This window comes from Myotis yumanensis, unplaced genomic scaffold (assembly GCF_028538775.1).
Source record: "Myotis yumanensis isolate MYYU_CA2020_CCGP unplaced genomic scaffold, mMyoYum1.0.hap1 SCAF_1, whole genome shotgun sequence".
In the NCBI taxonomy this organism is placed as follows: domain Eukaryota; kingdom Metazoa; phylum Chordata; class Mammalia; order Chiroptera; family Vespertilionidae; genus Myotis; species Myotis yumanensis.
The window spans coordinates 237,007,074-237,032,381 of NW_027223752.1; the positions used below are offsets into that span (position 1 = coordinate 237,007,074).

General features: G+C 58.1%; 2 protein-coding genes across 4 annotated transcripts in view; one reads left to right on the forward strand and one right to left on the reverse strand.

Moving 5' to 3' along the window:
• The window catches only part of EVC (EvC ciliary complex subunit 1), a 45,986-nt gene extending 21,766 nt beyond the window's left edge, over positions 1 to 24,220 (forward strand). Inside the window, exons 12-21 of one of the 2 annotated variants that reach the window (XM_070399506.1) lie at positions 7,799 to 8,011; positions 10,662 to 10,771; positions 11,520 to 11,730; positions 12,573 to 12,779; positions 14,377 to 14,521; positions 16,439 to 16,550; positions 18,398 to 18,524; positions 19,824 to 19,917; positions 20,566 to 20,677; positions 20,793 to 24,220. In XM_070399506.1, the coding sequence (XP_070255607.1) occupies positions 7,799 to 8,011; positions 10,662 to 10,771; positions 11,520 to 11,730; positions 12,573 to 12,779; positions 14,377 to 14,521; positions 16,439 to 16,550; positions 18,398 to 18,524; positions 19,824 to 19,917; positions 20,566 to 20,677; positions 20,793 to 20,874 (1,413 nt within the window). In that variant the 3' untranslated portion in view covers positions 20,875 to 24,220. The remainder of the gene's footprint in view (positions 1 to 7,798; positions 8,012 to 10,661; positions 10,772 to 11,519; positions 11,731 to 12,572; positions 12,780 to 14,376; positions 14,522 to 16,438; positions 16,551 to 18,397; positions 18,525 to 19,823; positions 19,918 to 20,565; positions 20,678 to 20,792) is intronic. The other variant, XM_070399514.1, reaches the window with a different exon arrangement.
• The window catches only part of CRMP1 (collapsin response mediator protein 1), a 37,811-nt gene continuing 34,408 nt past the window's right edge, over positions 21,906 to 25,308 (reverse strand). For both annotated transcript variants that reach the window (XM_070399527.1, XM_070399536.1), the window contains exons 11-14: positions 24,919 to 25,089; positions 23,501 to 23,680; positions 23,001 to 23,166; positions 21,906 to 22,858 (exon numbers count right to left, since the gene is read on the reverse strand). In XM_070399527.1, the coding sequence (XP_070255628.1) occupies positions 22,767 to 22,858; positions 23,001 to 23,166; positions 23,501 to 23,680; positions 24,919 to 25,089 (609 nt within the window). In that variant the 3' untranslated portion in view covers positions 21,906 to 22,766. The remainder of the gene's footprint in view (positions 22,859 to 23,000; positions 23,167 to 23,500; positions 23,681 to 24,918; positions 25,090 to 25,308) is intronic.

Genomic DNA, 25,308 nt, shown 5'->3' on the forward strand with positions numbered 1-25,308 from the left:
TCATGGTGTGGTGGGCACGGGGCTGTGAGGCACCATATGGTATGGTGGGCACAGGGCTGTGAGAGAGACACCATCATGGTGTGGTGGGCACGGGGCTGTGAGGCACCATATGGTATGGTGGGCACGGGGCTGTGAGACACCATATGGTATGGTGGGCACAGGGCTGTGAGAGAGACACCATCATGGTGTGGTGGGCACGGGGCTGTGAGAGAGACACCATCATGGTATGGTGGGCACAGGGCTGTGAGAGAGACACCATCATGGTGTGGTGGGCACGGGGCTGTGAGAGAGACACCATCATGGTATGGTGGGCACGGGGCTGTGAGGCACCATATGGTATGGTGGGCACAGGGCTGTGAGAGAGACACCATCATGGTGTGGTGGGCACAGGGCTATGAGAGAGACACCATCATGGTATGGTGGGCACGGGGCTGTGAGGCACCATATGGTAAGGTGGGCACGGGGCTGTGAGGCTCCATCATGGTGTGGTGGGCACGGGGCTGTGAGACACCATCATGGTATGGTGGGCACAGGGCTGTGAGGCACCATCATGGTATGGTGGGCACGGGGCTGTGAGGCTCCATCATGGTGTGGTGGGCACGGGGCTGTGAGATAAACTGACGACCACCTCCCGTTCTCAGGCAGCAGAGAGCAGCATTTTTCTAAATGCCCGCTGTCTCCTGACCTGTGAACAAACAGTGAGGTCCCAGCTTGGCTGACGTGGATGCTACTAAATCCCAGGTCACACGGCTCATAGAGAGGTCTCTGAGCCCAGCCCAGCGCCACCCGGCCCGTGGGGACAGGCGCGGAGCCGAGCGCCACGCGGGCCTGCCTGCTGCCTGTCCTGCCTGTGCCATTTCTCTTGAAAGGCTCCGGGGAGTGGGTGAAACAGCCCCGCCACGCTCCGGCTTCGCGGCCTCGGTTCTCACCAGGAGTCGGGGTGGACAAGGAGAGAAATGAACCTCCTCAGAGAACACAGGGACAGTAGACACGGGTGATGTGCCCCCGCCCACCGAGCGTCTCAGGTTCGGTTCTCGGTCAAGGGCGCATACCTGGGTTGCCGGGTCACTCCCCGCCGGTCGGTTGCGTGCCGGGGTAACCAGTTGAGTCTCACATTGCGTTTCTCTCTTTCCCCTCCCCCTCCCTCCCTCCCTCCCTTCCTCTCCTTCTGAAAAGCAATGGGAAAACTATGCTCAGGTGAGGATGGAACAGAAACATAGTCCCCACAAGATGCCTCACTGACACCAAACGCAAGTCCCCAAGACCACCCTCGGCTCTTCAGTTCTCTAAAGCAGCGGCGCCCGCGGGTGGTCCCTGAGGTCCTAAAGGGTGGCGCCCGCTGCTCTAAAGGACTCGCTGCAGCTGTTCCCATGGCGGGTGGTTGCAGCGGGAGCTACAGACCCAGGTCAGCCGGAGGTCCCAGGCAGAGGCCTCCAGCATCCTCTCAGGGGGCACGGGCAGCACTGGCCTCCTGACAGCGCTGTGAGCACACACTGGCCACTGCCTACCCGGAGGCTCCCCGAGCTCGGCGTCCAGTTTTACTGGGACGCGGTCACACAGACGTGGTCGCCCGCCGGTGTGGCTGGCCTTAACCCCCCTCCCCCCTCCCCCCTGCCCCCCACCCTCTGCGGGATGAACTGATAGCACGCGGCCTGAGGCCCCAGCCTGATCACATCACTGTCACAGGCTCCCTGACGGGGCCCAGGCTCCCCCCTAACCTGAGACCCTCGTATCCTATCAGGGAGGACATTCCAAGAACGTGGAGGTCCCCTCGCAGGAACCGGGGCAAACAGGCCCCTCCCAACAAGGTCGGTTCTTGCTGCCCAGCGGTGAAAGGTTAAGGTGTTTTGTTTTAGGAAACTCAGCTGGGAGCCTGGGCTTCAGGCCTGGGGCTCATAGCATTCAAAGAGGAGGGAGAAGTGGCCTGGTGAGCAAGAGAAGGGAGAGGCGGTCAGGCAAAACGGATGAATAAACGAACGAGGGGATCGAGGAATGAGCGCGCAACTGAAATTCGGGCGTTCTGATGAGAAATTAACACAAACTCTCAACAAATTAACACAAACTCAGTGGCTAAAGACAACAGTTATTACCTTGCAGTCCTGGAGGTTGGACGTCCGAGGGGGCGTCACTGGCCAAAAGGAAGGTGCCCGTGGGCTGGGTTCCGGCTGGGGGCCCCGAGGGAGAATCCGTTCCCTTGACTTTCCCAGCTGCTGGGGGCGCCCACATCCCTGGGCTCGTGGCCCCTCCTCCGTGCCAGAGCCAGAGACCTGGTGCTCCCGCCTCTGTGCCCACCATCCCGTCTCCGCTCACCCTGACTTCCTGCCTCCCTCTCACCTGGACGGGCCCTTGTGCTTACATTGGACTCACCTGGGTCTCTTCCTGTCTCAGTCCCTAACGTGCGTCTGCAAAATCTCTTGGACCAGTGGTTCTCAACCTTGGCTGCACATTAGAATCACCTGGGAATCTTTCTAAAATCCTGATTTCTGGGCCTCATCCTTGGGAAATTCTGTTTCTTTGTTATGGGGTGGGGCCACAACATTAGTAACAAAGAAACAGAATTTCCGGAGGATGAGGCCCAGAAATCAGGATTTTAAAAAGATTCCCAGGTGATTCTAATGTGCAGCCAAGGTTGAGAACCACTGTCTTGGACCCTGTAAGGTGGCATATTCTGGGGATTTGGACATGGGCGACTTGGGGAGATATTATTTTGCCTAACGAGATAGGAAGCACTAGGTTTCAAAGAGTAAAAGAAATTGGGTTTGGGGGAAATGCCAGAGCAATGGTTCCCTGGGCCGTAGTCTACCTGAGGTAGGTCTGGAGGAGCGAACGGTAGACGCTTGGCACCCTGTGGTCCGTGTCCCTGGAAGGAGGTGTCCGTGGGGCGGGAGGGTGGGAGTCAGTTTGCCTGGTCCTTTAGCAAGGTGAAAGGGTAACAGGTCGTCTCCAAGGGCGCAGAGTCTGAGAAATACAGACTGGCACATACAGGTGTACCCCATGGCAGCTGGCGAAGGGAACGTGGCTCTTTGTTGTGACGTAAAGCCACTGGAGCCGTTAATTTACGTTTTCTTTATTTGCAGAAGTTAGACTGGCCAGCGCCTTCATGGTCCTGCATGCTAAGTGGTTATAGCCCCTCCTCCCTTGTAGTCATTTTCCCAACCAGCTGACCTCCCTGCAAAGAGGCGCAGATTTGCAAAGTAGAGAAGAGTCGCTTGGGAAGCAGACAGAGCAGAGCAGTGTGGCCCTTCCTGGCTGTGTACCCACCGTGCGGCCCTGTCCGTATCGCCCGACCTCTCTCACCCAGGAATTCTTAGCTGCCCTCCGTGTAGACTGAGCACATGAATGAACTCACGTAACACCCAAAATGCCACCCGTAGCCCCCAGGCTGAGCTAACACCCCTCACCTGGTCCGTGATGACCACCCAGGCTGGTCTGTGATGCTCCCATATGGCCTGGCCCACGAGACCCAGCCCGTCCGACCCAGAGACCTGCCCAGCCTGGCCCATAAGCTCCCCTATTGTAGCCCACCAGGCCCTCATGACCACGTATCTGGGGTCATGTCCCTTGCTTGCTTCCTTCCAGACATCCCTCAGTTCCGCAGAGATGCCCGTCCCTCCTACCCCAGTGCCTTTGCGTGTGCTTTCTCACTGCCTGAAACTCGGTCCCCTCCCTTCCCTCTGTTTTGCTTGTTCTCGTTCTTGTCTCAGTTAAACGTCCCTTCCTCAGACCAGATTCCCTGGTCTGTCCCTAGGGCCGCCACCCTCCCGGCCATCGCACTTGTCAGAGCAACCCCTGCCCCCGCTGGGCTGTGCACTCCCTGAGGTCCGGGTCCACGTCTGCCTGTCACTGCCATGTCCCTGGCACGGAGCCCATAGCAAGGACTGGAGAGACGTTTGCAGAGTGAGCCTCTGAGCTGTGAGCATAAGCCTCCTTTGTCCCTCGGCTGTGAGGGACCCGCCCCTGCTGTGGTGGAGGTCACGTCACCATGACCACGTAATGTCGTGCAGCGAGACACCTCGGAACCCAGTGCTGGAAGCGACAGTGACGTGTGCTCGCGGTCTGCACTGGCCTGAGGCGGCCGACCTGGGCTTGATGGACACAGCGTGCTCCACCTGCCTCATGTCCTCCCGAGGCCGTGGGCTGCCTGGGGATGTCTCCCACCGCAGAGGTGGAGGTCTGGCCTGCACTCTAGCCCACGGCACACCACCTCATTTGATTGGCTGACACAGGTCACATGACTGGCCCCAACCCTAGAGGACAGGAGGGTCCTCCCCTCTCCCTCCCCTCTCCTGGGGCAGAAAGCCGGCCCTGTGCCAGGTGCTGTGTGTCATCATTGCAGTCGGCCCCCAAAGCAGGTGCTGTCCTCACAGACCTTCTGCAGACGCAGGTGTGAGCACTCCCCCTGCCCCAGCATTGCTCCCCAGGCGCCAGGCTGCAGAGGGGACACGGACACGAGTGAAGGCCCGAAGTCAGAGGGAATTCCTGCCCTTGCCTGGTGCCCTGGGCTTCTGTCTGAGGGAGAGTGCAGGGCTGAGGCCCGGGGCCGGCCTCTCTCCCCACCAGGTACCCCCCCCCCCCCCACTCCCCACCCCCGGCTGCCCTGACCCGCACACGCACAGAGGAGCACCACGAGTCAGTTCGGTTCTGTTCCGGGCGCAGCATAGACCAGTATCCCCCAAATGAAACGCGTCAGCGTGAAGCAGGAGCACATGGATGTGGCCTGTCGGAGCAGGTGACAGAGGCAGAGGAAGTGACTCTGCAGGCAGGACCCAGCGCGGTCTCATTAGAAAGAGCCTGGGCTCGAGGACCGTGGCGCTTGTACAGAGTTCGCCTTTTCTTGAGTTTGCAAACAGCTTATTTCTGTGGCTTGACAGTCACGAAGGAGAAAGAAAAAGGTGTGTCCCAGCCACTGCTGTGCAATGACAGCGTCCAAGGCAGGAGGATCGATTTAAAACCCTGTCTCCCGGCGGAAAGCTGGGCCAGCAGAGGCTGGAGGGAAATGTAAACCAGTCCCATGGTTTCAACCCTTCTTCGCTGTGAATTGAAACACCCGTAAATACGTGGGCAGCACAGCCGTATGGACTAGCAGATGGTTATTAAAAACCATCTCTGTAACCATCACCCAGATGAAGAAAGATCGTGGCAAGGACCCTGGAAGCCCCCTCACACCCCCTCAATCCCAGGACCCCCCCTCCTCACAGGACCCATATCTGGTTTATTTGGCAAACATCAGGTCCTTGCTTTTCTATAAACTAGAGGCCTGGTGCATGAAATTCATGCAGGGTCAGGCCCCTAGGCCTCGCCTCCCTGCCTCCCCGCCTCCTCCTTCCCTCACTCTCTCAAGTGCCCCACAGCTGCTGGTTGCCCCCCCCCCCAGTTCCACGCCACCCCCTGGTGGTCAGCGCACGTCATAGCAAGCAATCGAACTCACGCTCTCCCGGTCAAACTCCTGAGTGGAAAATTTGGATATTAGCCTTTTATATATATAGATGGAATCGTGTGACACATGCTCTTGTGTGCCAGGCTGCTTTCACTCAGCTTTATGCTTAGGAGATTCATCTGGGTTGCATGTAGCAGTTCATTCTTCCTCGTCAGTCTGTATTATCCCATGGTATAAATATATCACCATTTACCTGTTCTACTGTTGATGGGCATTTGTATGGCTTCTTAGTTTAGACTATTGCACTCTCTGCTGATATAAACTTTCCTGTAGAAGTTGTTTGATATGCTTGTACATGCATTTCTCTCGGGCAGAGACCAAGGAGCAGAATTGTTGGGTGAAAGAGTATATGTAGCCTGGCCGGAGTGGCTCAATTGGCTGAGCCTCGTCCTGTGCACCAAAATGTTGCTGGTTTGATTCCTGATCAGGGCACATACCCAGGTTGTGGGTTCTCACATTGATGTTTCTCTCTCTCTCTCTGTCTCTCCCTTTCTTTCTCTAAGCATGTCCTTGGGTGAGGATTTTTTTAAAAAGAACAGATATAGATTCAATCCATATTCTCCATAGTTATTGATATAACCACCAATTTGATTAGCATTAGTAATTTATGGATATTTTGGTTAGAATTAACATCTTTACAATGTCAACCTTCCAATCCAGAAACATGGTATTTCCTTACATTTATTTCAGTCTTATTTAATTCTTTTAATATTATTTTACAGTTTCCACCCTTAGGTATAATTTTGCTATAGTGTTTTGGGGTTTTTTTCAGATTAAAGAAGTTTCCTTTCATTTCTGTTTTGCTAAGGGTGTTTCTTATGCATGGAAATTAAATTTTGTAAAATGTTTTTTCCTCATCTAGTCACATAGTCATCACGATATTTTTCTGCTCTACCAGGTATACTGTTAATGTGTCAGATTGCATTGATGCACTGATGTGGGTAATGCCATTAAGTGCATACAAATTTAGATTTTCACATCTTTCTGTTGAGTTAGATCTTTTAGCATTATGAAGTAAACCCCTTTATTTCTAGTCACCTTTTTTTTTCTTAAAGACTATTTTATCTACTATTAATGTAGCAGAAAGTGGTCCTATGTTTACTAGATTCTGGTTATACACTCATTCATTCATTTTCAAAAAAATTTGCTAAGATCCTAGGTGCGAGGGCCTCCTATGTAAACTTGTGCAATTTATGGCACCTCCCTTTTACTGTGCAGATGAAGCCTTCATTTTCTCAGCTGTAAATTTCTTCCAGCAGTTTTGGGAAATGTCTAAGCCATCATCACATCAAATATTGCTTCTACCTGGGCTCTCCCTTCCTTTCTTTGGAGACTCCAATGAAAAATGTTAGATTTTTGCCCTGCCCAGTGTCCTCAGTGGTTAGGGCGTATGCCACGCACTGAATTTTGTAAAATGTTTTTTCCTCATCTACTAGTAGTCACACAGTCACCATGATATTCGTCTGCTCTATACTGTTCATGTGTCAGATTGCATTGATGCATCGATGTGGGCAACGCCATTAAGTGCATATTCCGGTCAAGAGCATGTACCGGGTTGCGGGTTCACTCCCCACCCCTCATTGGGCATATGGGGAAGGCAGCCAGTCGATGAGTCTCACATTGATGTTTATCTCTCTTTCTCTCTCTCCCTTCCTCCCTCCCTTCTACTCTCTCTCTGAAAAGCAATGGGGGGGGGGGGGAAAATCCTTGGGTGAGGACAAAATAAAAAATATGTTGGGTTTTCTCATTGCATCTTTTGTGCTTTTATCTTCTCCATATTTCCCATCGCTAGTCTCTCCTTACTTTGTTGTGGCTTTCCTCCTGATCTGTCTTCCAGCGTACTGACTCTCTCTTTAGCTGCTTCTAGCTGCCATTAAGCCTATTCATCACTATCTATACTAATAAAAGCGTAATATGCTAATTAGATCTGATAGACCGGACATCTTCCGGATGTCATTCCCAACGTCCTTCCTGACAAAGCTGGGGCCCAGCCCAGGTGAAGCCACCTGGGGTCCTGGGTGCCTGTGGCCGGCCCAGGCAAAGCCAGCCCAGGTCCTGGGTGCCAGAGAAAAAACGGTGCTGGCAGCTTGGGGAAGGAAGGCCTACTCTTACACAAATTTTCGTGCAATGGGCCTCTAGTTAGGTTAATAAAATTGGACCACATTCTTCAATTCTGAAAATCCTAACTGGTTCGTTTAAACTAAGCAGTGTTATTCCCAGCTCCTTGCTTAATGTGTTAAGCGTGGCTTTGGCCGTCATGAGCACAGAAAACATCCACACTTCCGGGTCCAGCCTTGTACTCACGCTCTCTGGACAACCCGTGGTCTGACGGGAACCCCGCCGTGTGGCTCTCGGTTGCAGGAGCTGTACCGCAGCACCATGGGAACGTTCCAGACGCTTGCAGACGTCCTGTTCCTGCAGACGCTCCCCGACATGACGGGCCTCTCGCGGGCTGAGTGCGACTCCGTGAGGCAGGAGGCCCAGGAGGACGCCGCCCTGCAGCTGGGGAACGCGGATCGCTTCCGCCGACAGCAGTGGAGGCTGTCCCAGGACCTCCTGGAGCACGAGCAGCAGGTGCGGCCCCTGTGGAGCGGCCCAGAGTCGCTCTTTTTGAAACTTAGGAAGAATAAGGAGCGTTTTGTTCCCTGAGCACCTCCCGGGGTCCTGCTGGGGGCTTGACCAGGATCCTGGTGGCCAGCCTTTCACCTCAGCCCTCAGGGGGGTCAGGGAAGATTGCAAAGCGCTCCTGTCCCAGGACAGGAAGTCATCAGATAATCCCTTTAGCCGATCCAGTGAGGAAGAGCAGCAAAACCGGCTCTTTAGAGAGAAACGAACAGCAGAAGGTGGCTCCCAGGGCCGTGGGCTGGGGTGGGCTGGGGGCTGCACTCATGGGACACCTGCTTTCCAGTGAGTCTGTTTCACCATTAAAACCTCATCCATATGCCGGAGGTAGAGTAATGGCCCCCACAGATGCCCACATCCTAACCCCAGAACCAGAATCTGTCACTTCACGGGGCACACGGGCCTTTGCAGATGCCGTTACAGATCTTGAGATTTGGAGCTCATTGTGCCTTCTCTGGGTGGGCCCAGTGCCATCATGAGGGGCCTTATAGGAGGGAGGTGAGGAGGAGGCAGAGGGAGACTGTGCCGGAGCAGAAGCTGGCATGGTGGGGCCAGGAGCCGAGGGATGTGACGCCTCCAGACGCTGGAGGAGGCCAGGACAGGGCCCCCCTGGAGCCGCCCCAGGAGCCAGACCTTGACGTTGGCCCAGGGAGACCAGTCAGCTCTGACCCCCAGAGCTGTGAGATGATGTGTGTATGGTTGGCTCCTGCTCTCACCCCCTGCATCCAGCTGGCGGGGAATAGTGTCCGTTCCACCTTCAATCCAGACGGTAGCCCCTCCCATTGCCCGCACGCTGAGCACCCTGGGCAGAGCCACCTCTTGTCACTGAAGGGTGGCTCCCCGGTCTCCCTGCGGCCACCCTGGCCCGTGATCTATTCTCGACCCCCAGCCAGAATACATTTAAAATACTGTAAGCCACTCATTGTTAAGATCTTAAATATATATTTATATATTTTAAATATGTTTAAACGTCCCCAAACCCATTTAAAATGTATCTTAACCCCCGGGAATGGAGAAGCAGCTTCCTGTAATTGGCAGCGGTTTCTCCCTTAGTGAGACCTAAAGAGACGGTGCATCTTGTCATCGCTGCACCTTCGACTGGACAAGACACCACATTGCATCGTGTCACCTCTCTGCTCAGAACCCCCCACGGCTTCTCCTTTCACGGAGCGTAAAAGCCAGAGTCGCCACCAGGCCCCGCCAGGACCCGGGGTCGGGGCCCGGTCACCCTCTGCCCTCCTCATCCTCTCCTGGCTCGCTCCGCGCCCGCCTCTCCGGCTCCTTGGCGGCTCTGGCTCGCTGGGCACGGTCCTGCCTCAGTCGTCCTGCTTCAGGTCTTTGCTGCCTTGCCCTCCCCAGCCCCCCAGTGTCTGCGTAGAGCCCGCTCCCCTGGGAACCCCTGAGCCCGCCCGGGATAACGGCGGAGAGGTCGGAGGGACAGTGCAGGCACACCTGGTTGGTGACCTTGGTGCTGTGGCTGGTGGTGTCTGCATCCTCCAAACTCACACCAAAGACCCCATAGGCTTTAGGGACAAAGCCAGTTTACCTTTCAGAGAAGCAAGACTAGCGTTTTCTGTGTCCTGGTTTCCCGGGCACTTTGTTCCTGTAGACGCCTCACTAGCGGAGCCAGAGACCGTCCGTGACAGGAGAGGAGACGCAATGCGATTTTGTGACATTAGGTTTAAGTGGTACGAGTCACAACGCCCAGAATGAACTCTGGCTGCGGTGCTTGGTGTAGGCTCTGTTCTACCCGAGTTCTGTGTGCAGCGGGCGCCCTCTTCAGGCGGCTGAGGGTAGCGCCCCTCGAGCAACCACAGATGCTGGAAAAGTGAAGGTCTCGTTCAGGCCTGAGACCCTGGCTGTAAGTCCGGCTGCCTGGGCGAGTCCTGGTGGCACAGACTAGTTGGGGAGGAGCAGCGCAGGGCCAGACAGGACTTGGCTTTGGAGAAAGACAGGCCTAGATTCAGTTCCTGCCCCACTCTTTAAACTTATTAGCTCTGTGGCCTTGGACCTCACAGGAGTGTTCACAGATGTAATCCAATCAAACAACAAGAAAACCCAGGGGAAAAAGCTGTTTTTCCAAAACTTGCTAAAATCCATGGGAAAGGAAGAATAACCAAGCGTAGCTAATGCAGTGTTGTGCACGAGAACATGGGAGGCCCTGCCCTGGCAGCCTGAGGCTTGCTGTGAGTGGCAGCTGAAAAGCAAGTGGTGTGATACAGAAACGAACAGACCACAGACTACAAGAGCATAGAAGGAGGCGCATGTTTCTATGGAAACTATGTACCTCCGGAAACTACTAGATCCAAGGTGGCATGACGGCCAGTCATACAAAGATAACCGCTAACAAAGGGTGCTGGCACAATCGGTATCCATCCATCCACAGCAAACCAGATCCCTTCCTCACGCCATAGAAAATTCGTATTAGATGCTTTACCATGCAAATAGGAAAACGTGTAAGTCTTTAGAAGGAACTATAAGAGAAAATGGTCATGAAATCAGGGGAGACGGGTTTTAAACAAGAAATAAAAGGCAGGTTCCAACAAAGCAGTGATGGATGAGAGGAGCTCGAGGTGACCGTGTCCCTCTGTCTGGCGTCCAGGTGTGGATGGAGGAGCACGCCCTGTCCACTGTGCTGCAGACACGCCTGCGGGACGACCACGAGAGCGCCATCCACTGCGTGCTGGGCCGGCTCGGGGGCCTCAGTGAAGAGTGAGTACGGCTTCCTGAAGGGCCGGGCCTTGTCTCCGGTGTGACACCCACACCGGTCCTCACCCGTGAGTGGGCACATGGACGCCCGCCTCTTACAGTGCCGTGTGACTATTGGGACATTTCTTGGTAGCTCAGTGTATTAGGGTTCTCTGGAGAAGCAGGGCCAACGAGGGGTGTGTGTGTGTGTGTGCGTGTGTGTGTGCGCGCGTGTGCGTGTGTGTGTGCATGTGTGTGTGCGTGTGCGTGTGTGTGTTTAGCTATCTATGTGTCTATCGATGCATCTATACCTGTAGAGACAGAAGGAGAGGAGAGAGCAGCTGAGAAGTTGCAATATCTGCCGGTTGGCAACCTGGAGACTCGGGAGAGCCCACGCGCATCCCCGTCCGAGTCTGAAGGTCTAGAACCAGGAGAGCCGGTGGGGTCAGTCAGAAAGCCGCCGGCTCGAGACCCAGGAAGAACCAGTCTCTCAGTCTGAGCCCCAAGGCGGGGAAAGGTGTCCCAGCTCAAGGCGGGCCGACGGGCAGTTCCCTCTTGTTTATGGGAGGGTCAGCCTCTTCTCTGCTTCAAGCACTCACCTGATTAGGCAGGGCCCACCCCATGAGGAAGGGCAATCTGCTGTCCTCGTCTACCATGTCAGCATTGCTCTACCCAGAAACCCCAGAGAACATGTGAGCAGCTGACACATAAGAGTAACCACCCCAGGCAGAGAAGCCAAGAGCACTGACCCCCATCCCTGCTCTCCCCAAAGGTCTGCACGGTGCCTCCTGCAGGGGCATGAGCTGCTCCTGTGCTCCGCCCTCCGGAGGCTGGCTCTCCGTGACCACTCCGTCGCCGTGCTGGCGCAGATGCGGCTGTCTGGGAAGAAGCGCCTGCTGCAGGAGCTGCGCGAGCAGCACGCCCTGGAGCAGGGCTCCTCCCAGTGCCTGGACGAGCATCAGTGGCAGCTGCTCGGAGCCCTGGTGAGATCGCTGCGCGGCCCTAGCCAGTCCCAGCCAGGCTCCAGCATGGTAGCCAGAACCCAGCACTGCCTCCCCATGGTCTCAGGGTGGGGGTGGGGGGGGGTGATGACCACCCTGTCCAGGGGCTGCCCAAAGGCTCCAGTGCATGCTCGGATGAGAATTGTACTGAAAGTGCATTTGAAATCAGAGCGCAGATGGGCACAGTCATCCCTGGGAAAAGGGGGCCCTGTCATCTGAAGGGTTTAACAATCGGAAGGAAGAACATGTAAGTTACAGGGCTGAGCTATGGGAGCAGCCGGCGTTTTCTGGCCCGTTGGTGAGGGACATGCTCACTCCCACTGCCCCGGAGGCGCTGTGGGAAGCAGGCTGCTCTGCCTCTGACTCCCCTCGCCTCCTTCTCTGACTCATGGGCACGAGGAAAGCCGTCCCCAAGGCTCCATATGCCCTGCTGTGGCTTCGGTGATGTCCCAGATTCCTCCCAGACTCGGATCTGCTGTGTGACTTTTAGAAAGTTACTTAACCTCTCTGAGCCTCTGTGTCCTGATCACGCCTAACGCTCAGGCTCCCAGTGTTCAGGAAGAATGAGGAAGTGCTTGTGCATGTGATGGCCCTGGGCATGCAGCTGATGCTCACTAAATGCCTTGGGTTGAAGGTACCTTCAGCAGACACCTCGCTCATCCATTGTGCTGGGGTTTGCAAGCCCAGAGGCCCCCACTTTCTGGCCCTTCTCCCTCCCTTCCCCAACCCTCCTGGCCCTGGGCAGGGCGAGCCCATGTCTGGTCCTGCCGATCTGGTGCAGGGCCGCAGCGAGGCTCCTCCCTCCCTCTGTCCCGTCCTTCCAGGAGGCCCGCGTGCTGGAGGAGACCGGCCGGCTGGAGGAGGAGGCGCAGCTCACGCGGCTGCAGCTGCAGCAGCAGCTCCTGGCGGAGGCGCAGGAGGTGGGCCGGCTCCTGCAGCAGCACACGGAGCGGGCGGTGGGGCAGGCGCTGCTGGGGCACGCGCGGACCGCCGCCACCAGGAGCCGGAACAAGGACCGGGAGGACTTCAAGGTGCGTGCCAACCCCATCCCTGGGAAACGCGAGGGCAGGAAGGATGGGGGAGGGAGGCAGGGGCAGACGAGGAGATGGACTTGGACAGAGCGGCCTCCTGGGCGCTGCACCTGCTGTCCCCACCCGGGAGCTATGGCCTTGCAGAGGGTGTCCATTATTTTAAGTGGAAGGATGGTAACCAGTAACCCTGGTGGACCGGGCACCCAGCCATCACATCTCCAGCCACAGGCATCTCAGCATTTCCTCTCCTTCCTGCCTTGGGTCAGAAGGTGTATCACTGAGGAATGCATATAACTCATGTCACCAAGTCCTACTGAAATGACTCCAATAAGTGAGCCACTCATCCCACATAATGAGCCACGTGGAGGCGGGCGGGCCCAGGCTCAGAGGCCCTGCCATAGCGCCAAGGCCCAGGCTCTTGCTTTCTGATCCACATTCTCAGTGTTAGTTTGTTGCCTCATGGTCTCAGAACGGCCACCGATCCTCCGACATCACATCTGCATCCCAGGAAGGGGGAGGAAGATGGCCAAGTCTCTCTTCCCGCTGGAAAGGGAAGCCCCGCCCCAGCAGACTTCCCTAATGGCGCATCTCATTGGCCAGGGTCGTACACCAGCCTGAGACCATCCCCGACCATGGAAAATAACACAGGGTGGGCAAGAGTAGGCTCACAGGTGCGAGTCCGTGAGACACGGAGTTCATTCTTGTGTTAATCATTTATTAATTATTATGTATTTTCTTTTTTTTAAAGGATTGTTTTGCTTTAAATACATTTTTTATATATATTTTTATTGATTTCAGAGAGGAAGGGAGAGGGAGAGAGAGATAGAAACATCAATGATAAGAGAGAGTCATTGACCGGCTGCCTCCTGCACACCCCACACTGGGGATCGAGCCCGCAACCCAGGCATGTGCCCTGACCAGGAATCAAACCATGACCTCCTGGTTCATAGGTCAACGCTCAATGCTCAACCACTGAGCCACACCAACTAGGCAATCTATATATATAAAACCCTAAGCATCCAAATGACCGAACAAGTTGACTGGTCGCTATGACGTGCACTGACCACCAGGGGCAGGTGCTCAACCCAGGAGCGGCCCCCTGGTGGTCAGTGCGCTCCCACCACGGGAGCACCGCTCAGTTGACGGACAGGTGCCAGACAGATAGGAGCACCTCTCCCGCCTCCGTGGCTGCGCTACCAAGCAGCGGCGGCAGGCACAGCGGGGCTGGGAGGAGCAGGAACAGAGCAGCGCCCGCAGAGCCTGGCCCGGGCTGGGGCTCCTCCCTGGCCACCTGGCGTGTCCCGCACCACTACATCCCCCGAGGGGTCCTGGATTGCGAGAGGGCGCAGGCCAGGCTGAGGGACCCCACCGGTGCACGAATCTATGCACCCGGCCTCTAGTTATTGTATATTTTCTGTACGAACAACTGAAAACCTACTTGTGCCCCACCCCATGTTATCAACTGGTTTAAACCAACCACGCACTCTCTGCCCGCTCCCTGCCCAGTCCAGGTTGGGAGTGGGGGGAGGAGGAGAGCCAGGGCCGGGGAGGTGGGGACCACATGTGACCTGCTAAGGCCTTTCCCCTCCTCCCTCAGAGGACGCTGCTGGAGGCGGCCGTGGAGAGCGTGTACGTGACCAGAGCGGGCGTCGGCCGGCTGGTGCAGGCGTACGACCAGCAGGTTGGGAGGGCCATGCGGGACCACGCGGAACGCAGGCTGGAGCACCTGGAGAGCCTGCAGGGTATGCGCCTGGGGAGCCCCCCGCCGGGAGCTGGCGAGCTGGGAGTGCTCAAATTCCACTTTTGGAAACCTTCTCTCTTTAATATTTTGTTTCCTTATGTGTCCCCTGCTCGTCCCTAAAAGGCACTTAGAGAAACGTATGCATGCAGCACGTTGAAGTAGATGGATCGGGACAAGAGCAGTGAGGTGGAGTGGGGAGGGCTCTGTACCTGGGACCTATGTCACCAGAGCCCCACTGAGTGGCCCCATGGTTCGGCTCTGGCTTCCTCGTGGCCAGAGAGATGGACACGTCCTCAACCTGAGCTGTTAAGGGGCCGTGAGTGAGAACAGGCCAGTGGCCCCTACGCTGTGCCCAAGACCAGGGAGTTTTCCCGGGGGGCTCGCGTAGTGGTGACTGGGTAACGGCATGGACGTGTCCCCAAGACCAGCGTAATAACAGACAAAAGCCGCTGCTGTGACGTCCCTCCCTGCACAGGCCTGCGCGCTCTGAGGGCTGCGCTCGGCTTGTCCACGGGCAGAGTTGGATGGGTCCCCGCTGAACGCGTGGCAGCAGTCGGAGGCAGGCTCCTGTGATATGATTTCCCTCAACCAGCTCAGCTGGCCTGTCCCCCCTTATCCTGGGGAATTTGAACCCTGGATTCAAATAAAACCTGGGACAAACCCAGAAATGTGCCGGCCCCGCGGACCCTTCGCTGGGGTTTTCCAGAGTCAGGGTGGGTCTCGCCCGGTGGGGGACGGCCGAGGCTGGGACACTCAGGACCGGGGAGCTCACTTCCCCTTTCTCGGCCTCAGTTTCCCCATCTGTGGAACGGGGGATCCGTCAGCCCTCCACGCTTCCTCTCGGCTCTGATTTCCCGCTTCCCTGATGCCCAGCCCTAATGTGGGGATTGCCTGTCAGCGAACGGAAACAATGTCACTGAGCTTGATCGACCACATTAACGTCACCTTTTCCTTCATTCCGTAAATTCCTTTCTATTTAAAACTCGCAGAGTGCCATAGCCCTGGAGGTCACCCAGTTAAACCTCCCTTTAAGGGCTAGAGCCATGGTCGGCAAACTGCAGCTCGAGAGGCACATGCAGCTCTTTGGCCCCTTGAGTGTGGCTCTTCCTAAGCCTTAGGAGTACCCTAATTAAGTTAATAACAATGTACCTACCTATATAGTTTAAGTTTCAAAAGTTTGGCTCTCAAAAGAAATTTCAATCGTTGCACTGTTGATATTTGGCTCTGTTGAGTAATGAGTTTGCCAACCACTGGCCTAGAAGCTCAGGTCCAGCCAGGAAGGTGGCCTGTTGGACAACCCACAGAGAGGCAGGTATGGTGGCTAGTTAAGTGTGACAGCTAGTTAAGTGTGACAGCTAAACTAACAACTAGGGAAGTGAAGCAGCTAGCTAGGCATGGCAGCTAGTTAGGCACAGCTAGTTAGGTGCAACTAGTTAGGCATGGCAGCTAGTTAGTTAGGTGTGGCAGCTGAGTCAGTGTGCGTCTGTGTGGACACGCAGTCCCGTGCACCTCAAACTCAGAGGCCAAACTCCCCAGATCCGTGGAAAGCACCCACCTCAGCACCCACGCCTGGAGGGGAACGCTGTCTGCACGTCCACAGCTCTGCATGTCGAGCCGCTTCTCCTTTCTGGGGTGGGTTGTGGCCGTGTGGTGGCCTCTCGGTGTGAAATCGTTCTCACACGCCTCCCCTTCCGCCTGGTACAGGAACTCAGGCCTGAGAGGTCGGAGGGAGAGCATGATTGCTTTCCCGCGGGGCTGCCATTATGTGACGGAAGCCAGGGGATCCATCCCCCCAAGTCCTCCCAGGGCAGATGGGGGTGGGGGGGCGTGTCCCTGGTGCTCTGCCAGCACCCACCCCGACCTGGCACAGAGTCAGTCCCTCCAACACATTCATGATCGCTGTGTGTTACCGTCCTAGGTGAGAGAAGGGACAGTTACAAGCTGCGGAAAAAGCAGGGACTCAGCGACCCTCCGTCGGAGGGCAAGGAGGCGGGTGGAACTCATGAAGCGCCCCAAGGCGTCCACCAGAGGTGAGGCCCCGCTCCGGGCACACTCAGCCCGCACGTCATGCTTCTCCTCATGGCCTGCGGGCATCTCCTGTCCACGGGGGCCCGGCCAGGGCCTGGCACAGGGCACGCACCATCAGTGTGGCCCTGGCTGCGTTCCTAGTTCTAGGTGGCGCCCACAGCCCTGACACAGCACCCCACCTTCTCCCTCATACCTTGGGGTCCTCCAGAAGCCGGCCAGGACTTGAGGATTGGGAGGTGGGTTTATGGGCGGTGACCCCAGGAAGCCAGGCAGCCGGGGTCTCGGCTGCTGCCTCCCAGGGACCCGCACAGACCTCGCAGGTAGCCGATGACTCACGGTTCCGCGGGTCAGGCGCCTGGGCGCTGCTACTTCCCCGAGACCCACATGGCCACATCAGGTGTGGGCGGGACGGGCCCTGATTGCGGGCTCCAGGCGGGCGCTCCAGGCAGTGGCCCTGCCTTCGAGAACGAGGTCCTGTTTCCTTGTGGCTGTGAATGGGGGTCCCCTGACCGCCTCTCGGCTCTCTCTGCTCCCCGCACGTGGCCCCCACATCCGGGCAGCAGGTCCCGGCCACACCTGGGACTCCCTGCCTTCTTCCCCCTGGTCTCTGGCTCCAGCTGGAGAGACCTCTGCTTTAAGGGCCCCGCTGATTGAGGCACCTGTAACCCAGGTCCTCTCTGAATCCCACAGTCACGCCCTCAGCAGGACCGCCAACCCCCGCGTGGCGTAACCTTCACGGGCTCCAGGGATTGTGGCGTGGACGCCTGTGGGGACACTGTGTGGCCGACCCCCACGGGAGCACAGCCAGCACCACCTGCGATAAGGAGGGTTTCCAGGGCAACAGAGGCCGGAGCATTGACCTCCGGGTATCACAGCCAGGTGTCCCATAGCGATCCCTCGCCCCCCAGCTCGGGGGGCTCCGGGAAGGCCGGGGCTGTGAGTCTCACTCACGCCTGCATCTTCAAAACCCGGCACAGAACCTGGCAGCCCCGAGATGCTTTTATGAAGGAACAAAGGAGTGGATGGGTGGGTCCATGCAGGATGGGTGAACGGATGACGGGGTCTTGTAGGATGAATAGGAGTTTGCCAGGCAAATAGAAAGAAAAGAGCATGAAGCAAAAGCCAGGTGGCATTTTGTGCCTTCAGTGCACTTCCTGGGCCGCTGCCTGTGATGCAGAAGGCGGCTTCTGCCTTTAGGTCTAGAAATTCAGCAAATCAGACACAAAGGACAGAGAAGGGGGCAGAGAGTAATCCTGGAAGCAGGTGATGGGGTTGCAGAGGCCAGAGGACCGTGGGCCAAGGAAGGGAGGGAGTTCACACAGCCAGGGGAGGTTTCAGTGCCTGAAAGGGCGGGGGGCGACTTCTCGGGTCGGGGACCCGCTTTTGGCCCAGCTCTGTCCTCCACTCGGAGGGACTCAGCTTCCTGGGGAAGGGGCGGGGCCAGGGCGATCCTGCAGTGTTAACAAGGAGCGCGCCCCCACCCGGGCTAAGATCGCTTTCTCACACGAAGACGTCACCTGCTGCTCAGCCACTTTGCAGCTGCAGGACTCCAGGGACACCCGCCCCTCTGGGCTTCTCCTGCCCCCAACTTTTCTGATCTCTGTCCTGCTGGTGTCACCAAGCCACTCAGTAAAAATGTGCCCGAGAGATTCCGTAACCCCCAGAGTGAATCGCTTTCGTGGTGAGCCAGCCTGTGGGCCAGGGGCCCTAGTGTGGCCACAGATGGCGGCCTTTCTTCTCTCACAGCTGTGGGTCACGGGCCTGCAGGACGCAGCGGGCTGGGGGAGGTTGGCGCTGGGTCTGATGCTCCTGGCGCCCGGGCAGCGCTGACGGCCGTTCCCTCTGCCAGGATGCGGGCGCAGCAGAAACGGTTCCTGGCCCAGTTCACGGCCCACCAGCGCACCCGCCTGGACACGTGGCAGCAGAGGGCGCGGGGCCTGGACCTCCTGGAAGCCCAGCTGGAGACGCAGCTGCAGGTACAAGTTTGGAAGCAGGCCTGGGAGGTGCGGGCAGGGCTTAGCGGGGTGGCCACAGCAAAGACTGGCCCTGCCATCAAAGGTCAGCGATGGGGCCTTGGTGAGGGGACGCCCACCCCGCTCGCTCGGGACCCCTCGGCCCCCGCTGAGTGTCACCGCTGATGCCGCATCAGCCTCTCGGAGCCTCTGTGAGCCTGGGGCCCCCGAGAGTCTGCAGCGCCCGGCTCACCAGGCCAGTCCTGGGCAGGGGGCGTCTCCCTGGCGGGGTCGGCCAGCAGGTGGGCTGCTCCTGTCAGGGCTGATCGGTCCTTTAGGCAGTGTTGCTGGGGACTGAGGCTTGTCCTTGACGTAGAACATCCCGGAAGCTCAGCGCTTGTGCTCGAACGTGGGCGTCTCAGCACAGAAAATCCTCATCGGCGTGTGATTGTGAATTGCGGCTAGAAAGCGAATCGGCTGCCTTTAAAGCAGCGGTTCTCAACCTGTGGGTCTCGACCCCTTTGGGGGTCGAACGACCCTTTCACAGGGGTCGCCTAAGACCATCGGAAAACACAGATATGATTACATATTGTTTTTGTGATTAATCACTATGCTTTCATTATGTTCAATTTGTAACAATGAAATTGGGGGTCACCACAACATGAGGAACTGTATTAAAGGGTCGCGGCATTAGGAAGGTTGAGAACCACTGCTTTAAAGGCAGTCAAATATTGGAGGCAGTTGTGAGGGTGTTGGGCCTGGCAGAGCACAGGCCACCAGAGTGGCAGTGATGGTGGTGGCGGCGATGAGGATGGAGAGGGCATTCAGTAACAGAGGGTGAGTGGTGGCATCCCTGGCTGGGCCACCTGTGCCACCTGAGGAGGAGGTTCCTGTGGGGATCCCAGCTACAGATGGGGAGACTGAGGCTCCAAGAGGTTGAGTCACGGCCAGGGTCGCATAGTCAGGAAGTCGTGGAGCCCAGGTCTGTGTGGTTAAACCACGGGGCTGGTGTCACAAACTGAGACTGGAGTCAGGCAGAAGCGGGCGAGATCCTGGACCAGCCGCTGCCGCCTCTGTGGCCCTCCCTGAGCGCCCCTCACCTCAGTGTTCCCACCTGTAGAATGGGGGCATATGGCTGGTGTGAGTGAGGAGGGACAGCTACCTGGCAGGAGCTGGCTCATGTCAGCTCCCCGCCCCCCCTCAGGTGCCTCTGCCCTGCTCCTGGCCTCCCTGGTGCTTCTGGGAGGATTCTCCTCCCCGTGGGACATGCCCTCCTGGCGGAGGGATTGGGAGGCCCCGCTGATCCTCTGGCTTTGCGTTCAGGAAGCCGAGCAGAGCTTCATCGCCGAGCTGGCGGCCTTGGCCCGGGTGCCCCTTGCCGAAAGCAAACCGTCTCCAAGTAAGCGGGGCCTGCCAGGTAAGGTGTGGGCGAGGCTGGGAAGAGGGGGTCCAGTCCCATGTCTCCCACACCTGGCGGTGTGGCCTTGGGAACTGTAGGTGCCCTCTCTGGGCTTCCGTGTCATATCTGTAATGAGCAGCCTCCGTGAGGACACCCGGGGGCCCCCTTGCTCTCCATGGGTCAGTGATTCCCCTTCCGGGGCCTGCTGCCCACCAGCTGCGTCCGAGCTCTGACTCCGTTTCCCCATCTGTAAAAAGGGGATGATTAACCCTCCCCCTGCCAGAGACAACTCAGTATGGTCACCGGCAGTGGCAGCCGCTGACGGGAGAGTGCGGGGAAGGTGTGTGGACAGACACGGCTTCTTAAAATACCGTCTGGGTCCTGGGCTGTGTGCTCGGGGTCCTGCTGCTTCCGGGCCTTCCCACCAGCCGTGGCTGGGGAAACACAGGGAGCCTGGCGGCCCCGAGTGCGAATCCCGACTCTGCCACGGCGGGCTGTGCGGCTCGGGGGAGGGCACCTCGCCCGTTCCCTTACCCGTTAAGCGGGTGTGAGACACTGAGTCCCGAGGCATCCTGGCCCCGAGAGACTCAGGTCAGGCTGGCGGGAGCGAGGCCGAGGTTGCACGTGCCCAGGTCACAGCCCCGCCCGGGTCCTGTGTCTTCACAGAGAAGCCCCTCAGGACCAAACGGAAGAAGCCGGTGCTCCGGGACCGAGGGGACCTGGGGGGGGCCAGCAACGACGAGCCTGCCTCCGGGGAGCATCCCTCAGGATCGCTCAGGTACACAGGGTGCCCGGCTTAGTGCCCCGGCTGCTCGTGGACCACCTACTGTGTGCGTCGGCCTGGCCAGATGCACATCAGCTCTGACGCGGCCTCTCTTCCATGCTTCACGCAGCCCAAGGCCCAGCCAGCAGGAGGGCGACGCTGGTGCCGGGGAGGACCCCAGGAAGCTGCTGAAGAGAAGGAGCAACTTATAGTCTAAGGCCTGTCGGTGGGGCGGAATGTGAGGTCTGAGTGCCTGCCCCGCCCCCTGCCTTGTGAGACTGAGGAGGGCCCCCACACAGAGGTGCAGACTGCACCCCCTCCCTAGGAGGAGTTCCTGGGGGCACCGCTTCCCTAGTGGACGCTGAGAAGGCCCGAGGCTTCCAGACCGGCCCACATCCACCCCCCAGGAGAGGTCTTCCTACGAGGAAGGAAACGGCTCTACTCGGCCAAATCCTGGATTTCGACCTCGGCACGTGGTCGTGTTGGGTGAGACCATTCTTTGGGGGGCCGCCCTGGGCATTACGGGGTGTTTGGCAGCGTCTGGCCTCTCCCCACCAGATGCCAGTAGATGTTTTTGACAACCAAAGACGTCTGCAGACACTTCCAGATGCCCCGGGGGCACCCCCGTGACCTGAGGCCACCCCGATGAAGAGCTCAGTGCTGCCACGAATCCCCGGAATAAGGAGGGCTCTGGGCTCTGGGCGCCATGTCTCGGGGATATTCTAATCTAGACTGTTTATGACCCGAGTGTTTATTTCTTAAAACCCAAACTAGACTCTCTCAGGCAGGAGGGTGGCTCCTTAAAGAAGTGACCCACACGAATGACGGGGTTTAACCATCCTCCGAGCATCCCTCAGTCCCCACTGGTCAGCAGACAGACGGGATTCCCCAAGTCGGCCAACAGCGCCCTCTTGTGGCCAAGGAAAGCGCCTCCTTATTCTGCAGCGTCTGGAACACAGCTCCTTGGAGCAGCACTTAGAACCTGGTTCACAGAGAAATCATTTCTGTTTTCGTCCCGTGGGTCCCGCACAGAGGCCTTCAGGCAGCGGGCTCCCAGCTGGGACGTCTGATTGGGTGACGAGGTCATGGTAGAGGCCGCGCGCTGGCGGCCTCCACCCTCTTGCACTGACAACTGTTTCACTCCCTCGGTGCCGCTTCCTTAGCCCGAGGGGGAGGGGGTGTCACAGGTCCCCCGCCTGAACCCTAACTGCTGCACGGGCAGCTCGGGGCACGGAGCTCTGAGAAAGCGTCAATGACGACACCCCAGGCGGGCCAGGGGCCGTTCCTTTTATTTTCCACAAGCTTTGAATTCAGAAATAAGAGCCACGATAAGTCGGTTATTAAGTAAAAATGGGGGTGATTACAAAGGAAAACTCTGTACAAAACGTTAAAAATCTGGCTGCCCCGTCAGCCTCCTCAGGGACGAGGACACGGGCAGCCGGAAGCAGCATCCCCCACGGTCGTCAGCCCTGCATGGGGACGAGGGACCCCGTTCTGAGTGTGAGTCCGGCGCGGCCCGACGCCCAGAGCTGGCTGGGAGGACAGACACGCTGGCCGAAAGGCGTCAGGGCCAGGGGCACGCGCCACGGAGGCCGGGACACGGGATGTGGATGGCAGGCGTTGCTCAAAGCTCCCCGCCTTCCGAGAGCTCACAGGTCCCGGGGGATCGGGGGGCGTGGGCTCCTCTTGTGCCCACAGAGGTGGGGGCGATGAGTAAACACCTTCGCGTGGAGTTTGGGACCCTGAGGTCCTCGTGTGCCGTCAGACGCTCGCACAGACTTGCATACATAACTTAGCAACATGCATCAACTACCCTAGAACAGCTACGAGGGTGCAAGGGAACCACTCGGGGACCGTGAGCCGGGACAGAGGTGGGAGGGGCGGTACAGACGGCTGGACACACACCTGCGGGGCGAGGGATTTCCAAGCAAACAGACCACACTAGTACCACGTCTTCCTAAACGTCAGCAAAAGGAAAGAGCATCATCCGATGTGTCCCCCGTCAGGACCAAATGAAACACTGGGCTTGGAACACACTGACGGGGGAAGGAATGGACATGATTTTCCCAGAATCCTCCACTCCAGCGCATCCGCTCCTCTGTGGTCAACCGAGGCTGGTGATGTTGCAGCGGCCACCAGGGGGCGCCACGATGCGGTGGCCCGTGCGCCTGGGGTTGTTGTCATCTGTCTGGGCACCTGAAAGAGACCGCCGGTCACCAGCGCCGCTCGCTGCCCCTGAGGGCTGGGTGCCTCCCACGGCCCCTCCCCATTGTGTGCGGGATCATAGGAGCGCGGCCCCGGAAACCGCGTGGGGGTGGCGCCGCGCCGCGGCCCTTACCGGACAGGCTGAAGTTGGACTGGTGCAGGTTCCGGAAGGGCGGGGGCTGGTGTTTGGAAGGCGAGGATTTGGCAGAAGGAGCGGGAGTTGCATATTTGGGCGTGGCTGGCACCTCGTACACGGGACCGTCGTACATGCCCCTGGGGACCCCTTGCAATCCACAGACCTAAACGGGGAGGGGGAGCACGAATGATGGGCAAGGTGCCCGCACACCTTCCTGTTCAGAGGCCTGTGGGCGCGAGAGTGGCCTGAGGTCTCCTCGGGACATGCACACACACACACACACGCACACACGCACACACTACAAGGTGCCTGCTCACTCCACACACACATGTGCACGCCCCTCTACAGTCGGCAAAGCCCTGGGATCTTCTGGTTGGCGGTGACTCCAGCCTGAGGTGCAGGCAGGACTGTGCCACAGCTCCACTGACACACGAGCTCAGGGAGGCCCCGTGGCTATGACGCCCGCTGGCGCTGCACACGGGGACCAGGGCACGCACCTTGCTCCTGATCCTGACGCGCTGGTAGAGGTGCTCGGGGAAAGGCTTCCGGGGGATGAAGCGGCCCATGCCCTTGCTGACGCTGATGGTGCCGTCCTCGAAGACGATCTTGCCCTGGCTGATGACCACCAGCGGGGAGCCGTGGCACTCCATTCCCTCGAAGATGTTGTACTCCACGGCCTGCCGGCGAGAACCACGCTGTGCCTTACGGCTTCCACGGCCCCGTGGTCCCCCACAGTGACTCCACGCCCCCTCAGATCACAGGCACTTCCGGGGTTCCTCTGGAGACACCTTTTTCAAGGCTGTGTAATATTCCACTGTGTGCTCCTCCATTTGCATGACCAACCCCTCGCTATTGGGCATTTGGGTGGAGGGTGGTTTTTTATGATCAAACTAATGTGGTCTGAGACGTCATGGATGTGAGGGGCCCCTGGGGTTAGGCACATGGCTGCACTGATGAACAGACATTTCTGGGTCTTTTAAAAAATATTCTTTCTTGCCCGGCCGGCGTGGCGCAGTGGCTGAGCGTCAACTTATGAACCGGGAGGTCATGGTTCGATTCCTGGTCAGGGCACATGCCCGGGTTGCAGGCTCAATCCCCAGTAGGGGGTGTGCAGGAGGCAGCCGATCCATGATTCTCTCTCATCATTGATGTTTCCATCCCTCTCTCCCTCTTCCTTCCTCTCTGTGAAGTCAATAAAAACATTTTCTTAAAGTGAACTAGACAGAATATTTTAAAAACAAAAAGGAAAACAGCATCTGACTGTCAGGATTTGCACCTGGTTAATTACCAGTGAGACCGGGTCTGTTCTGAAGTGAACACAAAGCGTTCGCCGTTCCTTCTGGGTCCCAGTTTTGTGTTTCTGCCCACCCTTCTATCTACCAGGTTTTCAGATAAATGCCCTTAGGTTTGCCGGATGCACGGAGAGGTCAGGGACACGTAAGGCACAAAGCGCAGAGGTAACGGCCCGCCACGGGCGTGGGGCCTGGGACCCGGGAGCAGCCCCCGGGGCTGTGTGCAAACAGGCGGCTGCAGGCCCAGGCCTCTCCACTGCTGACCGTCAGCAGTGGACACGCATCGGAGCAGGAGGTTTCTAAACCAGACCTAACGCTCTCCAGCTCCACAACGGGAGGAAGATTCTCGGACCCTGCACTCACGGTCCTGGTCTCTGTGAGCGAGAGCCAGAGATGGGGGTTGGGGGGGGCAGGAAGGAACAGCTGGCCGTGCCCATAACAGCGCGAGCCCAGCTGCCCAGACCCCGTCCCCCCAGGAGGAGGATGTGAGCGGCCGAGTCAGGCAGACAAGCAGATCACACCCTGGCGGAAGCCTCGCGAGTCATTTCTACCCAGAGGCCCCTCAGTGACCGCGGGGCACGACTCGCTGGCCGGGCCAGGAGTGTCCGGGGAACCAGACTCACCGACTTGTGGCTCTTGGCCGTGATGGTCTTCACCCTGTCGGGGTCCCAGATGACCACGTCGGCGTCCGAGCCCACGGCGATCCGCCCTTTCCTGGGGTACAGGTTGAAGATCTTGGCCGCGTTGGTGCTGGTGACCGCCACAAACTGGTTCTCGTCCATTTTGCCTGTGGCCTGAAGGGAGGCGAGACCCGCAGATGAGAAGACCGTCCCATAAGAGGGCCGGAGACGGCAGGCGCCACAGACCCAGCCTGGGGGCGGGGGTCCTGCAAGGAGCCTGGAACCTTCTCTCCTGGCTGAGAGCGCCCCAGGGCCAGGCACCAGGTGAAGGGAAGTGAACTGACCGCCCACAGGCACCTGCGCCTGCGGCAGAGCCTCACGGCGTCCCGCCAC